At 38.0% G+C, this 15,526-nt stretch overlaps 2 protein-coding genes across 15 annotated transcripts in view; one reads left to right on the top strand and one right to left on the bottom strand.

Annotated features, from left to right (window-relative positions):
• Prrc2c (proline rich coiled-coil 2C) overlaps positions 1-15,268 on the top strand; it is an 85,000-nt gene extending 69,732 nt beyond the window's left edge. For 7 of the 14 annotated variants that reach the window (XM_047520275.1, XM_047520271.1, XM_047520270.1 and 4 more), the window contains 11 exons: positions 1,341-1,542; positions 3,304-3,507; positions 4,731-4,843; positions 5,208-5,344; positions 7,544-7,775; positions 8,017-8,139; positions 9,532-9,750; positions 10,163-10,266; positions 10,883-11,009; positions 11,891-12,127; positions 14,136-15,268. In XM_047520275.1, the coding sequence (XP_047376231.1) occupies positions 1,341-1,542; positions 3,304-3,507; positions 4,731-4,843; positions 5,208-5,344; positions 7,544-7,775; positions 8,017-8,139; positions 9,532-9,750; positions 10,163-10,266; positions 10,883-11,009; positions 11,891-12,127; positions 14,136-14,393 (1,956 nt within the window). In that variant the 3' untranslated portion in view covers positions 14,394-15,268. Of the gene's footprint in view, positions 1-1,340; positions 1,543-3,303; positions 3,508-4,730; positions 4,844-5,207; positions 5,345-7,543; positions 7,776-8,016; positions 8,140-9,531; positions 9,751-10,162; positions 10,267-10,882; positions 11,010-11,890; positions 12,128-13,646; positions 13,700-14,135 lie in introns of all 14 variants that reach the window. The other 7 variants (XM_047520274.1, XM_047520272.1, XM_047520282.1 and 4 more) reach the window with 5 other exon arrangements.
• On the bottom strand, positions 2,553-2,919 carry LOC124961558 (40S ribosomal protein S26-like). The gene has a single exon (XM_047520284.1). It carries the CDS (start codon positions 2,898-2,900, stop codon positions 2,553-2,555), a length of 348 nt encoding a protein of 115 aa, XP_047376240.1. The 5' UTR covers positions 2,901-2,919.
• Positions 15,269-15,526: the final 258 nt, after the last annotated feature.

Raw genomic sequence — 15,526 nt, 5'->3', positions numbered from 1 at the left:
TTTAGAAATTGGTACCTCAAGGACCCACAAGCTTCCCAACAGTGGTATTAAAAATGTTAAACTTCAAAATCTATGTATCTGTTCTACTTAGTAAAGTAGCTTCAAGATAATGTATTCAGGATCCAATTACATATGTGACTTTATGTAATATCTTTTGCACATTGTTGAACAATGCTGCTCTAAACAGATTGAAAAAAAGACCTGTTTCTGCTTTTAACAAATTAGAAGACTACAATTAAATCCAGAACCACAAATTGAAATGGCTACAGCCAGTACCTAAAATGCTTAAAGAGGTCTGGATGTGAAACAGGAAGTGTCTAAACTGCATCAAAGCCTAAAAACTTTTCTAATTATATTTTGCCTTTTTAAGACACTGTGAACATGAAACAGACAACCAAAACATACCTTGCATTTGATAAGCACTAGCTTTAAAGAAAAAAATGTGGAGAATAGGTATTTCCTAAGAATCTCTGCAATCATAGGCAGAGCCTTAAGTCATTCTAAAGGAACATCTTGGTTCCTTTTCTTATTCTACACTGGCGGGGGGTGCGGGGTTCATAGTATATGGCACAACAGCCGTAACTTTAGTTCATCGACATGTTTCCCAAAGCCATTAACAAGTTCTCTGTAGAAATGTAATTAAACCCCACCCACCCCCCATAATCTCAATTTGAGTAAAGGAGCAAAGATAAAGGGGCAAGTGAAAAATTTGAAATCCATAGATTTTCTCTGGTTTGTGTAGTTTTCAACATTGTGTTTGAATTTAATTATTGATAGATATATATACATATACATATGTGTGTGTGCATAAATATATCTAGACAGATAGATATATGCACATTAGTCAACTTTTCACCACTGTAACCAGAATACTTGACAAACTACGTAAAGGAGGAAAGATCCATCTTGGATCATATTTTCAGAGTTATCAGTTCACAGTCAACTGGCTCCCTTGCTTTTGAACCTGAGATGAAGCCAAACATCATGACAGAAGAGCTTGGTGGAGCAAAGCCATTCATTCATAGCTGCTAGGCAGCAGAGAAAGAGGAAGGGGCCAGAGAGAAATAGGATATAGTCGCCAAAGACCTACTCCTTCCAGTAGGTCCCACCCTCCTACAGTATCACTAACTCCCGATAATGCCATCAAATTAGTAACTGAGGAGATCCAAGCCCTCAGGATCCAGTCACTTCCCATAGCGCCCCCACTGAACATGACTGCAGTAGGGACCAAGCTTTCAACACGAGTCTGTAGGAAACTCTTCATATCCAAACCATAACAATACACTTTTTCTGTATTTCATTTTTTGTTTTTGCTTTAACAAATGTCCTCCTTTTTACAGATGGAGTCTGCACGAAAAGCATGGGAGAATTCTCCAAGTATACGGGAAAAGGGGTCTCCAGTAACTTCCACAGCACCTCCAATTGCAAGTGGAGTCAGCAGTAGTGCCAGTGGACCCAGCACTGCCAATTACAGTTCATTCTCCAGTGCATCAGTGCCTCAGATTCCTGTTGCTTCAGTCACTCCTACAACATCACTATCAGGTAGAACTTTTTGCATCTTTCCTTAAACACCTTTGGGTGTGTACGCACACTCAGGTGATCAGTGCTGGGGATTGAACCCAGAGCCTTAGGAATATTAGGCATCCTACCACTGAGCTACATCCCCAGCTTAAATATCTTGAATTGTTTAAAATCTTACAGTCTTTGTATAACATCCCCCAAAGCATGGTGTACAAAAGATGTGAGAGAGTTATCAGCTCTTCTGTAAGACTTCTGACTTCACTTAACCCTTCCTCCTCTTTGCTCTCAGAATTTTAGTTATTTTGGCAAATATTCATTGAAGGCTAACTGAAACAGTTTTTGCGGACCCTCCCGTCCCCATCCCCAACATGCACAGTACAGATGCTAAAGAATTAACTGAAGAAAAAATTTTTCTTCTACATTTTCCATGAAGTTTTACCTTTTAATATATTTTATCTGTATATAGTTATTTGCTAATTTGATCAGCTCAGAAATAATAATCACTCAGCTTTTAAATGTTTTGCAATCTGTATCTAATTTAAGTTTAATTGGCCTAAGCCAAGTGGGTTAACTTTAATTTTCTGGTGAAAATTTAGGTGTATAGAATTTCCAACTTCTGCTGTTTGAGAGATGAAATCCATCGGTTTATGGGTTTGGTTTGGTGGGGTTTTGTTTGGGTGTGTGGTACTGGGGATTGAGCCCAGGGGTGCTCTACTTCTGAGCTAAATCTCCACCCCCTTTCATTATTTACTTTGAGACAGGCTCTCATTAGGTTTCCCTGACTGGCCTTAATTTGCAGTGCTCCTGCTTCAGTCTCCTGAGTGACTAGGATTACAGGCATGGGCCACCATACCTGGCCTAAGTCCCTTATATAAAATGATGTAATGTTTGCATATACGTAGCCTATCTGTATCTTCTGGTATGCTTTGAATCATCCCTAGATCACTTTTTTTTTTTAATGAATTATAATTCCCATTTTATTTTTTTTTTCCAGAAGATTGCTTTTCTTCACTCATTAAGGACCCAGCTCCTTACATAGGCTTTGGTGGAGGTCTTGGGGCAGTACCAGCAGGTCTAAAATGGGGTGGGGGTGTTCGGTCCTTCCTGGCTTCACGAGATTGTTTGCTGACCACCCTGCTATGAACGGCACAACTCCCACAGTAATGCAGCTTCACATAGAGCTTGGGAAGCACATGAGCATCCAAAACACTTGCTTCAGAAATGTCCCTGATGGCTGCAGCCTCTACAGTGTTTTGAATGACGAACTTCTTAATGGCCTTGTCCTTGGGCACGCACCTAGCACAGTTCGTGCAACGAATAGGGTGCACATGGCCGCAGCCCTTTTTGGCACGACCATTATTCCTTCTTTTTTTGGTCATCTTGGAAGCAAGGACCCGAGAGAGCGCTTTTTTTTTTTAATATTTTTTATTTTACAAATACATTTTGATTCATTGTACACAAATGGAGTACAACTTTTCATTTCTATGGTTGTACACAATGTAGATTCACACCACTTTTAACTCCTAACAGTATAAACGTTATACTGTATAGTTTAGGAAAAATAATAATGAAAACTGTATTCAGATGCTTCCCCCTCACCCCCAATATTTTTAACCTGTGGTTGCTTGGATACTCAAATGTTGAACCCACAGGTACAGAGGGCCTACTGTACATAATGGGTATAAACATCAATCTTTTTGTTCCTGTTTGGTACTGTCAACAACAGTGGCACTTTCAGATGTGCAATATTTTCCCCTGACTCTATCCCTCCCCCAATTTCAGGAGCTGGTACATACACTACCTCTTCTTTGAGTACAAAGTCTACCACCACGTCAGACCCTCCTAATATTTGTAAAGTGAAGCCCCAGCAGTTACAGACCAGCAGCCTGCCTTCTGCAAGTCATTTCTCACAGTTAAGCTGTATGCCTTCCCTTATTGCCCAGCAACAACAGAGTCCACAAGTTTATGTGTCTCAGTCTGCAGCAGGTAATAGTGTATGCTCGAATATAAAGAATTTAGAAAATGAAAACTTTTTTAAATGCCTGGGTTTTTTTTCTTTCCTTTGTTAACACTTTTTCAACTTTAAATATTTTTTGATGTGCTTTGCAAATATGTCCCCCTCTAGAGTTAAATACTCTCTCTCCTCGACAAGAATTCCAAGACTCAGGGCAATTGTTTCATTTATATGATTACCAATTATAATAAATTGGTGTGTGATAATTAGGAGAATTATTTATGCATGTGTCACTGTTCCAATCACATTACAGAACATTTAACAATAGGTAATAATTTGGAGAAGAGGAAGAACTAAATATAAAAATAGAAGGAAAATTATATGGTGGTGGTGGTGCGTAGCTGATCCTAACGAAAACCACAGTGTGTATCTGAAACATCTAAAAAATATTTAAACTCACTGAAGATTTAAGTTAAAAATAAACAATGATGCTATTTCTTACCTTTGAGGAAAAAATTAATAATTAGCATCTGTTAATATCCAGTGTCTATAGAGATGTCAGGTATAAGTTAACATAATTCTTTTTGAAAAGTTCCTTAGAAAATTCACATATACATACTGTGGTAACAATTTCGTAGCTAGGAATCTTTTAACAAATTTTGAGGGTATTTATACGTTTGTAATAGGGACAAGTTAGAAATATAGGTAGGTCTCCAGAATATACTATTTTGGAAAACAGCCAGTCACAATTTAGTATGTGTAATACATAGAAATGTGTCAAGAGTCTATACTGAACTTTTTAAATTATTAAATATTCATTCTTTTGATATATATTTTGTTAAATTCTAGTAAGTAGATGTAAAATTGGAATGGATTTGCTGGTTCAGTGGGTGGTTTATGTTCAATATTTATGTGAAATTTTACCAATAAATTTTAGCCAGGAGAGTGTTTATTTTCCATAACCTCATAAATACTAATTACACTTTTAATGTACATACACCTTTGTACTAGAAGTTTTGGGAGGGGTTTTTTGTTTGGTTGATTGGATGGTTGGTTTTGGGTTTTGTGGAAGTATTTTGCTTTTGTTTTTGCTTTTTTGGGGGTGCATTTGTATCTTTTTCACATTTCTAGTTTTTCTATGACTTGATTAATTTTGAGAGCGCTCACTTAGAAATCCACAAAACTTAGTTTTACTTATTATTTGGAAACTTCTGAAATTTAGACATTATTGCTTATTTTTCCTGGTGGCCTACAGCTCAAATTCCAGCTTTCTATATGGATACAAGTCATCTATTCAATACCCAGCATGCACGATTGGCTCCACCATCCCTGGCTCAGCAACAGGGCTTCCAGCCAGGTCTCTCTCAGGTAAATATCAAAGACTTCTTCCATCCTGTATTATTTCTTGCCATTTTTATGGTTGTAATAGTTAACCTTAGACTACAAGATAGACTTCCTAAAGTTATATCATACCCAAGATTACCTTGATAGGGTACTGGCAAAATTTTTAAACTTTCTGAAATTTACCAGAGTTTGATAGCTACAGTGTAGAAGTGATTTGTTGAAAAGAAAATTTAAATGTTTACATTTGGTTTTGTTTTAAAAGGGAGCTGATATATACTAATCTTTTTTCTTTCTGTGTCTCAGGTTATTTTTCCCGGTGTTTTGATTCATATGTATGGTGCTCATATACATTTAAATGAATGTTTTTATTTTTTTCATTGCACTGCAGCCAGCTTCAGTTCAGCAAATTCCAATCCCTATTTATGCACCACTGCAAGGGCAGCATCAAGCCCAGCTGAGTTTGGGGGCTGGACCTGCTGTTTCCCAGGCTCAAGAATTGTTCAGTTCTTCACTTCAGCCATATAGGTAATTGCTTCAAATATCTTCATGTCAAAACTAATGAAAATGCTGATCCTCCTTATCAGAATTCCTATTGCCTCTTCCTTCCTCCACAAAGCTAGAATGACCATGACTACTTAAATAGTTAAACGTATTGATTATATGTCGTGAACCTCAGTCTCTGGTCATTTCAACAGACTTGAAAGAAAGTCAAGCCTCAGAACTTCTTAATGAAGTCAGCGACAACAGCCCCATAACAGAGTTCACAGATAATACTAGCTGCTAACAGAACCTGAAACTACACGTGCCATGTGGCTGCTAACAACATAAATCCAAGCGTCCTCTGCGTGAAGAGCTAAGGCATGGCAAAACCATAGTGTGTTAGCGGTGGAGAACAAGGTAGAGAGGATAACAGAAGAGAGGATGGAGTTTCAGATAAAGAATAGAAGCAGGGATAGTAATGATGACAAGCTTTTGTTATGTACACGTGCAGAAGAGAGTTCTCTATATGGATTCACTCAGATGCAGTGTACCTTACTTTTACATTTAGGAAAATAATACAAACTGGTTTTTGTTGAACTTCGTTTATCTGTGATAGCTATTTAGCCTTTCACATACGTTGACTACATTTAACGTAGTTCTCATCTAACTGCAGAGTAAATTAAGTTATTCCCATTTGACATGAGGAAGTTAGAACTTCAGGAGATAATGGTTTGTTGTTGTTTTAACCTGAGGTCCACAGTATAAATAAGAGGCCCAAACTTGATTCAACCCTGGGTGTCTTTGGTCTCCACCATAAGAGGACAGGGGGTTGGGAATAGCCAGATGGCAAAACCAGTGCTTGGTACCTTAGCTACTGTCCATATTCTTAGTAACATCCCTGATGATCAGAAAGAAAAATAAATTGCATTCAGGACATTTGGCTTAGGAAAATTAGAAAGCAATACATTTACTTTTAGAAATGTGTTTTATAAAAGTAGTTCCATCCAGGCACAGTCCCAGCAGCTTGGGAGGCTGAGGCAGGAGGATTGTTAAGTACAAAACCAGCCTCAGCAACAAAGCAAGGCCCTAAGCAACTTAGTGAGAACCTGTCTCAAATTATTTTAAAAAATAGAAAGGGCCAGGGTTGTGTCTCCCGGGTGGTGGGGGAGGACAGATATATTTCCTATAATTAGTAAGTTAAACTCTGCATCAAATAATACAGCTTATTTCTTTTAGATTACCATAACTTATATTCATAAAGAAGCCAGGTTCAACTAATTGAATTTTCTTAAAAGAGAACAGAATCATTAGTAAACTTGATAAATATGACTTTTGTGCTTTTTGATGATTCTTCAGTAGATTTTGTGTGTCTGTGTCATTACACACATAGTATTTCCTAGTTTTAAGTCTTCTGACATGTAGTTTGATTGTTTCATGAAATTATCTTCCAATTAGTTATAAAACTATTTACTTGAGCTAGAAGTTAGAGGTAGAGAGAGAGAGAAAGTGTGTGTGTGTGTGTGTTGTTTGTTTTTTTAAAATTTGGGATATCTTGAAATTTCTTTTAAAAATGAAATTTTATAGAGCTAGTGGTCTTGCTCAGTGATAGAGCACTTCCTAGCATGTGTAAGGCCCTGGGTTCTATCTTCAGCACTGCAGGAAAATGAATGAATGAATAAATGAAATAAAACTTATTCTAATCCAGGAATAACAGAAATTTACTCTCACAAGCCAGTCTTTTTTTTTTTTTTTTTTTTCCAGTGCTGGCAGTCAAAGCCAAGGCCTTGTGCATGCTAGGCAAATCTTCTGCCACTGAGCTATGCATACCCCCAGCCCCAGACCAGTCTTCTTTTAATTTATGTTGTCTGCTTGAAGCAATGTTGGAGAGTTTGAGGCCACTCTCCAGCTCTGTGTGATCAGTTAGTACTGTCCACACAGCCTTGAGAAGGTGAGGAGCGATGCACTGACTCTTCATGTTTATAATCCCTATGTCAACAAATTGTCTTGAAAGATGGGCTTTAAGATCAGACTGGTTCAACCAAAATGTAGTGAGACACCTGTATGTAATTATGGCTAGAGGCTACTGTATTGGAAGACACAGTTTAGATTTTGAAAGCAGTTTTTCCTCTAAGCACTAGAGTACTTGGTGATTTGTGGTATTCCTTCTTAGGATTTTCAGATTTGAGATATTTTATTATTGAGTTACTTTGTAACACAACCTTCTCCTCTTTAATATTTACATAGATCTCAGCCAGCCTTTATGCAAAGCAGTCTATCCCAACCATCTGTGGTGCTTTCTGGTACTGCTATCCACAACTTCCCAGCTGTCCAGCACCAGGAACTTGCCAAGGCACAATCAGGTCTTGCCTTTCAACAAACTTCAAATACTCAGCCTATTCCTATATTGTATGAACACCAGCTAGGGCAGGCATCAGGACTGGGAGGTTCCCAACTGATTGATACACATCTTCTCCAGGTAAGGCGGGGGCCAGCATTATGCACTATCATGATTGTATTTTCCGATTTTTAAAAATCCAGATTATGTTAAGGAAACTTGTGTTTTGTGTTTTTTGTTTTTGTTTTTAAGAAAAAAGTGTGATACGACACATTGCAAAAATAATGATGATCTACCTTTTCCTTTTTATGTAATACTAGTATTGCTAGAGATTGCTTTGAAGATAGCCTCTAACTGTTTTCTTATAAAAATTTTTTTCTAGGCTAGAGCCAATCTGACTCAGGCCTCAAATCTTTATTCTGGACAAGTACAACAGCCTGGACAAACAAATTTTTATAACACTGCCCAATCACCAAGTGCTCTCCAGCAGGTAAACTATGGCATGGTAAATTTCCTCAATTTTATTATTATTTTTATTGATTTTGTTATTGTCTGGGAATTTATATAGAAATAAGATGGGCAGTATCAGTATGGTTTTCAAACTTCCCTCAGGTATTCTGGGAATTCCATTGAGTTCACTGGCAGGTTGAAGGTGCTTTTCTCAATCCCATAGTACCCTTCTCCTGACTCTCCCTGCTAACTCCCCACTTTAATCATTTCTGGGTCCCCTCTCACCCTGTATTAGTGATTGGACCCAAGTCCTCACACATGTATCACTGAACTATATTCACAACATCACAACATCCCACCTTTTTTTTTTTTTTGAACTGAGTTTCCATATGACATAGTTTATTTTAGCCACACACTCTTAAGAATGTGAAAGTTTGAAAACCATTTTTCAGGCATATAAATGTGTGGTAGGTGGTGTTAGAGGTGAAGGGAGACTCTTACCAACAGCTTAGTGTAACACATTGGGTGGTGTAGTACAGAACAGCAAGTGTGTAAGTGACCATCACCTTTCTAATGAGTGCAAAAATATTTTTCAGTGAAAAATTTATGATTTTTTTAATGTCTCCCCTAAAAGCATCATTAATCATCTTTTTACAAAGTAGGTGGAAGTCTGGAGAAGAGCAAGTCATTAATTTTTTGTTTTTGTTTTTTGGGTTTTTTTTCTAATTGGTTTTATGTGATAGTAGGCAAGTCATTAGTTATTTTGTCATGACTCTTTTGGGTTGTTATTTTAAGGAGCAACAGCTTATAGCTGTAATGTCATGTCATTGACATTAAGATTATAGTGTTTGAGAACTTAAAGGTTCTTTGTTTTTCTTATTGAAGCTTTTTTTAACCAGAACAGAAAACACTACAAATATCTATTTGGGAACTCATGACTACTTTCTTAAATTGTAGTATGTATTTTGTGGTTATTTGACATATACTATGAATTTCAAAACTGGTCAAAGTATTTCAGTTATATAGTCTCTTGACTACACACAACATTAACAAAACCACAGTCAAGCACACAACTGCTCAGGAGATTGAGGTAAGGGGCAGGGGTATTCCTTGAACCCACAAATTTGAGACCAGTGTGGACACATTGCAAGACCTCTTCTAAGAGAGATCAGTCCTAGCTAGGTTAGTTTATAGAAGGACCATCTGTGATGTGCACATGATGATGAAATTGCCCAATTTCCCAAAATGACTATATTTTGTTGATACACTTTTAAGAAAAGAATGGGATAGTCACTAAGCAAAAATCTGTATATGAAGTGTATTTATAGACCAATGTATTCTATTTAAAGTCTTACTCAGAAGTATTTGAAGGGTGGTGTATCCTTACAGGGATACGCACACCGAAGTCATAAGCAGATGATTACAGTGTCCACCTGCTTGTTTTCAGGTTACAGTTCCTTTACCAGCATCCCAGCTGTCCTTGCCTAATTTTGGATCTACAGGGCAGCCTCTGATTGCTTTGCCTCAGACTCTTCAGCCCCCTTTACAGCACACTACCCCACAAGCTCAGGCTCAGAGCCTGAGCCGTCCTGCACAAGTAAGCCAACCCTTCAGAGGACTGATCCCTGCTGGGACACAGCACAGCATGATCGCAACCACAGGAAAAGTAAGTGAAATGTAGGCACTTACGAGAAAACTGAAGCCCATATGTTCAGATGAGAGTGTGTGTGTGTGTGTGTGTGTGTGTGTGTGTGTAAGTATCAGTTTTTTACCACCCTGCAGAAAATCTCAAACTTCTATATTACTTACTCTTTGTTACTATTATCAATGTGTGCTCCCTCTCGCTTTTACCTAAAACAAAGATTAAAAATTTTGTGGAAGAATTGGATGAACCGATCCAGAGTGTCTTAGGCTTGTTTAATTACATTGATTTTTAGTCTGTTTAGCCTGGCAATAAGAGTTTTGTGTTGAGGTTCTTCGTCTTTTCCTACATGAAGCCTTCATATACAGGACATTAAACATATCACCTAGTTTATGGAATTGAAGGAGTGTTAAGTCTACTTTATGCTTTTTCTCAGATGTCCGAAATGGAACTAAAAGCCTTTGGAAGTGGCATTGATATAAAACCAGGCACACCTCCAATCGGTGGTAGAAGCACCACACCAACATCTAGTCCTTTCCGGTAAAATGCATATTTAAATTTGTTTATGACATTTCAGAGTAATTGATCACCTTTTGTTTGTTAAATTATTATATGTCAACAGTCTTGATGATTTTATCTAAAATGTTAAAATGTATTTTAAGAAAACTCAGGGAGGCTGGGGATATAGCTCAGTTGGTAGAGTGCTTCCCTCACAAGCACAAGGCCCTGGGTTCAATCCCCAGCACTGGGGAAAAAAAAAAAAAAAGAAAAGAAAACTGGGCACAGAGGCTCACCTCTATCATCCCAGCTACCCAGAAGGCTGAGGCAGGAAAATCACAAGTTCCAGGCAACTTACTTAGCTAGGAGTCTGTCTTAAAACAGTAGTGCATGTAATTCAGTGGCAGAATGCTTTGCCTAACCTGTGTGAGACCCTGGTCAATCCAATACCGCATAAAGAAAGAAGATTCTTTTAATGCAGGGCAAAAGTAGCTACTCTTTCTTTCTCACCTCTGCCTTTCCAGTGGCTCATAGCACAATGTTTGATCAATTTTCATCAACTGTCAAATATGATGAAAATACCAAGAAAAAATGCCTATAAAAATCTAGCAGCATTTACATGGCAGTACTGTCTGACCAGCAATGGCTTCTCTCCAAGGGCTACTTCAACAAGTCCAAACAGCCAGTCCAGCAAAATGAGCAGCATTGTCTATCAGAAGCAGTTCCAGTCAGCCCCCGCCACCGTGAGAATGACACAGCCATTTCCTACACAGTTTGCACCCCAGGTAGGCAGATATAAGTAAGAATGAGTATTATTTACTTGCATAAAATTGCTGATCTTATTAAATCTCTGATTTTATAATCTTACTGAATGTTAACCAGTTTAATAAGTACAGTTTTAAGTGAAAAGTTTGATTTTAACAATAAATTGATGATATTCAAATATATTCTTTGCAATTTATAGCTAGATTCCAATAGTAATGGTTTAGTTTTAAAGCAGACAATAGAAATATTTCAAAGGTTCCCCACACAGCTCTGATCGTTTGAGTCCTGTTCCATTTATCTTTTTTGGAGAAAGTTGACTTTTCAGTGAAGGTCCCAGTGCTTGAAGTTTTCTAGGTTCAAAGTGGGCTTTTTCCTTATTATGTTTTTTTTGTTTTTTTTTTTTTTTTAATCTATGTGCAGTTTAAGTAAAATTTTCAAATAGGTGTTTTAAATAAATGTATAAAAAGTTAACTTCCCTTTGCTAATCATAGGACTGAAAAATGATAACAGTTCTCACAAACTAGAATGGGTTTCTGAGATTATCTTCAGGTTAAGTTTGGTGTAGGTATGCCTTTTCTGCAGGTGTACCTTTTTAAAAGATATCTTAATGAATAGCCTTTCTATCCCCCTCTGGAATTTGCAACTGAAGTGCTAGAATCAACTGACATGCCGTAGCATGCTTTACCTTATTTTTCTGTTAAATTCTCCTAGCATGTCTTGTTTGTTCTTTGTCTTTGTTAATGAAACGGCACAATCCATAAGCTTCCTTTCACTGGCAGGATGGGCACAGATTTATTCTGGGATAAGCCAACCTGGTCTAGTTGGCTTTTTTTTTTTTTTTTTTTTTTTTTTTTTTTTTTTTTAACAGTTCAATGTTGTATGTTTTGTTTTTTTCACTCAGATTCTCTCTCAGCCTAACCTGGTCCCTCCATTGGTAAGAGCCCCACATACTAACACCTTCCCAGCGCCTGTTCAGAGGCCACCAATGGCACTGGCCAGTCAGATGCCTCCTCCGCTGACCACAGGCCTCATGAGCCATGCTCGGTTGCCACATGTAGCCAGGGGTCCTTGTGGATCACTCTCTGGAGTCAGAGGTAATCAGGCCCAGGCTGCGTTGAAGGCTGAACAAGACATGAAGGTTAGTACAGTGTTAACAGCCAGCAGAGCAAGAATCTGTCTCTGAACCATGTCTAAGATGCCTCTGGACCATAACCACATATCCAGGCATTTATTATCTAGAGACTTGACCAAGCTACTTTTACTCATCTCTCCCTACCTGCTGCCCTATTTTTCCCTCTCACCCCCACCATTTTCCTTTTCTTTTTTTTACTTTTTTTTTTTTTTGTTTTGTTTTTGTTTTTTATTTTTGTGTTTTGTTTTTTTACAACTATAGTCAAAAAATAACATTTTAAACTCTGGTCAGTTGAACTGCTTATAAAACAAGTATTTGAGGGAGATCTGAGTTCGTATGCTATATTTTTGAAATAGCAAAAAAGTAATTATGGATTATTTTAGCCTTCCCCATTTTCTTTCATTTTTTGCTTTGTTTTTTTTTTTTTTCCCTTCCTTCCCTCTCTCCCTCCTTCATCCCCCATCCAGCCTATTATGTAATCATGGTTATATAAAAATTCTGGAATGGGTAAGACATGTTACCTATCTTGATTTTTCTTCCTTCATGAATCATTCCAGTACAATTTTCTTCTCAAACCATTCTCACATCCTTTTTTGCCTGCCCCTTGAGGTGGGCATGTTCTGCAATGGATTGTGCAGTTATAGATGAAGAACTCAGAAAAGCACTTTGGGATCCTTCATGATGAAAGGCACTAGTAAACATGAGGTTTGCTGAAGCAGAGGCGTGCCTTTAGGAGTCTGTGTGGGGACAGCTTTTGTAGTATAGCCCTTACCTGTCTGCCTGTACAGCCAGAGGAAGTTTTTTCACCTTGGAGGTCTTAGTTATTTCATCTGTTTTATACTATGTAGATTAGATTGGAACAAAGAAAAGTTATTGCTTGCAGCCTGGGATGAGTGCATAGTGATGCTCTTACTCTGAATTAGAAACATGTTTGTGATGGCCTTGTTAGAGTTCAATTGGTGGACTAAAGTTCCTTTCTGTATTGACATCCTTTGTGTTTCTGATGCCCAGTAATAAAATGTAAAGACTGCCCTGCAGTAAAGCTTGTTAAATATTATCCACTTTTATTAGACCAAGTGTGCCTACGATTTTCGTCTGTTTCTACTAAAAATACTAATACACATAAAAAGCTTTGGAGTTTATTTGGCCTTGATTTCCAGTTTGGCTCCTTGGCATTTACTTTCACACATTCTCTTGTTAGAAATGACCGTAGAGCTTAATAACCTTAATGGGGTGGGAGAGAATACAGATTTCTTGAAAATTACTTTTAGATCTTTGGCTAGTACAGATATCACCTGTAGAACATGAAGGATTTTTTTGTTAAATGCAAGAGGTATAGAGACTTAAGTTTGAATTGTGTATGTTACAGAGGATAGTTTACAGGTTGACGTAAGTATATTCTTTGGGACGCATAGTCAATAAAACTAAGAAGTTATTTTACCAGCTCAGAATGTGGTAGGAGCTATCAGAACTTAGTGATCAAGTGAAGTTGTAGTTACTAATTTCTGATGCTCTTCCCCTGCAGAAGAGAGCTGTGGGAAGAGGACTCAGCCACAAGACATTTGGTCCTAGGTGTTGGTAATGCCACAATATAAGTGCTTCCTTTTCATTTTATTGTAGACCACATATTGATAACTAGAAGTTTTAAGTGTTACATGTATGTTTTCATACTTGCAAGCAGCCTCCCTAAATAAAATTTGATATCAATAAGCTGTTCCAGAAAAGAGTCAGACCACTAGCAATATATGTTTATTGTTTATAAGAGGGCAGACTCTGAAAAGATGGTGGGAGGTGGTCTTGTTTCAAATGTTTAAAAAAATCACATGAAATGTTTTCAAAGATAGGAAGAAGTCTATGCACTAAAAACTGAAAGATCAATGAGGTACCTTTGGTTTAGGCCAAACCAACTTGGGGAAAACTGATTTGTGATTGGTAAAAGAATTTGAACTGAGATTGATTTGACAGGCTTTGGTGATGCTGCAGCATTTTCAATTTCTGTTTCTCACTTTTTAAGGCAAAGCAGAGAGCAGAGGTTCTTCAGTCCACGCAACGGTTCTTCTCTGAACAGCAACAGAGCAAACAGATAGGAGGCAAAACCCAGAAAGTGGACAGTGATTCAAGTAAACCTCCTGAAACACTGACCGACCCTCCTGGTGTCTGTCAGGAAAAAGTAGAAGAAAAGCCGCCCCCTGCACCCACCATAGCCACCAAACCTGTTAGAACTGGACCAATCAAACCTCAAGCAATCAAAACCGAAGAAACGAAATCTTAAAGGCTATGGTTTATTGCAGGGTATTGAGGGAGGGGGAGGGGAAACAGAATGAAGTCAGATAATGCCAGTAGCCACCAGGTTAAAATGGTCTGGGACATGATCCTGTCTAGAACTTGGAGATGCACAAGGACATAAGAGTGATTTGCTCTGACACCCAGCTGCTGCACCAGTTACAACCAGGCTTTGCAAGCTTGCACCTACTGTATAACTTTGGCTCAGTTGATGGCCGTGCATCTTCAATCAGAATCTATATATGAATATGTGCACATATTCCTTAAGTGCATATAATTTAGAACTAAAAATCTTTACGGTTAGATGAAACATCAGAAATAGGAGAGAATAACACCACAGAGGAATAGCTCAGCCTGAAGAGTGTGGCAGACCCGGCCAGTAGATCTCATGTGGTTTCTTTGCTCCCTTATGTTCGTTGGATACGGTTATGGCGTTTGCAGGCTTGGAGGTGAAGAACTGAAGGTAACTGGTGCTGGAGAGAGGAGCCTTATTTTTATTATGGCAGCTTGCTATTTTTGTAACATGATGATTGAGTTGAACACAATCAAAGTACAGTAGTAACTGATCTCCCCTTCTTCCTGAATGAGTGAGCAGATGATTAAATATTGACACCAGCATCCTGGAGCGTATCCGAATGAGCAGTGTTTGGCAGCTGCCTCTGTTGAAATGATGCTGTGTTTTGATTGTGGTCTGGGGCTTCAGAGCGCTGCTTGGCCTCTCCTTTCTTCCATGGAGCGCTCACCATTCAAACAGGACAGATTTGGCAAAATGCTGGTTAGGTTGAGTCTTGCTTGCCTCCACTTGGTCACCTGTGTATGAATCCAATGGTTTTGTTTTGCTTTTTGTTTTTTTGGTTTTTTTCCTGGCCTTTTTTTTTTTTTTTTTTTTTTAAATACATATATATATATATACATATATATATATATATATATAACAGTTTTTAGCTGATGTTCATGAAGAGAGTGAGTACTTGGAACTGTGCCGCCAATGAAAGGAAATCCTAAGGAAGTACATTTCTTTACAGAGCTGTGTCATGCCATCCTTTGGGCCCTCTGCTGGAAAAGTAGAATCAAGTCTCAAATAATTGCCTTTTTAATTGTATCCTCTAGTATTATAGATGT

Source organism: Sciurus carolinensis, chromosome 12 (assembly GCF_902686445.1).
Source record: "Sciurus carolinensis chromosome 12, mSciCar1.2, whole genome shotgun sequence".
In the NCBI taxonomy this organism is placed as follows: domain Eukaryota; kingdom Metazoa; phylum Chordata; class Mammalia; order Rodentia; family Sciuridae; genus Sciurus; species Sciurus carolinensis.
This window is presented reverse-complemented; position numbering and strand designations above follow the sequence as displayed.

What these genes read in the sequence shown, in the direction of transcription:
- LOC124961558 (XM_047520284.1), bottom strand. Translation starts at nt 2,900, where the DNA reads ATGACCAAAAAAAGAAGGAATAATGGTCGTGCCAAAAAGGGCTGCGGC.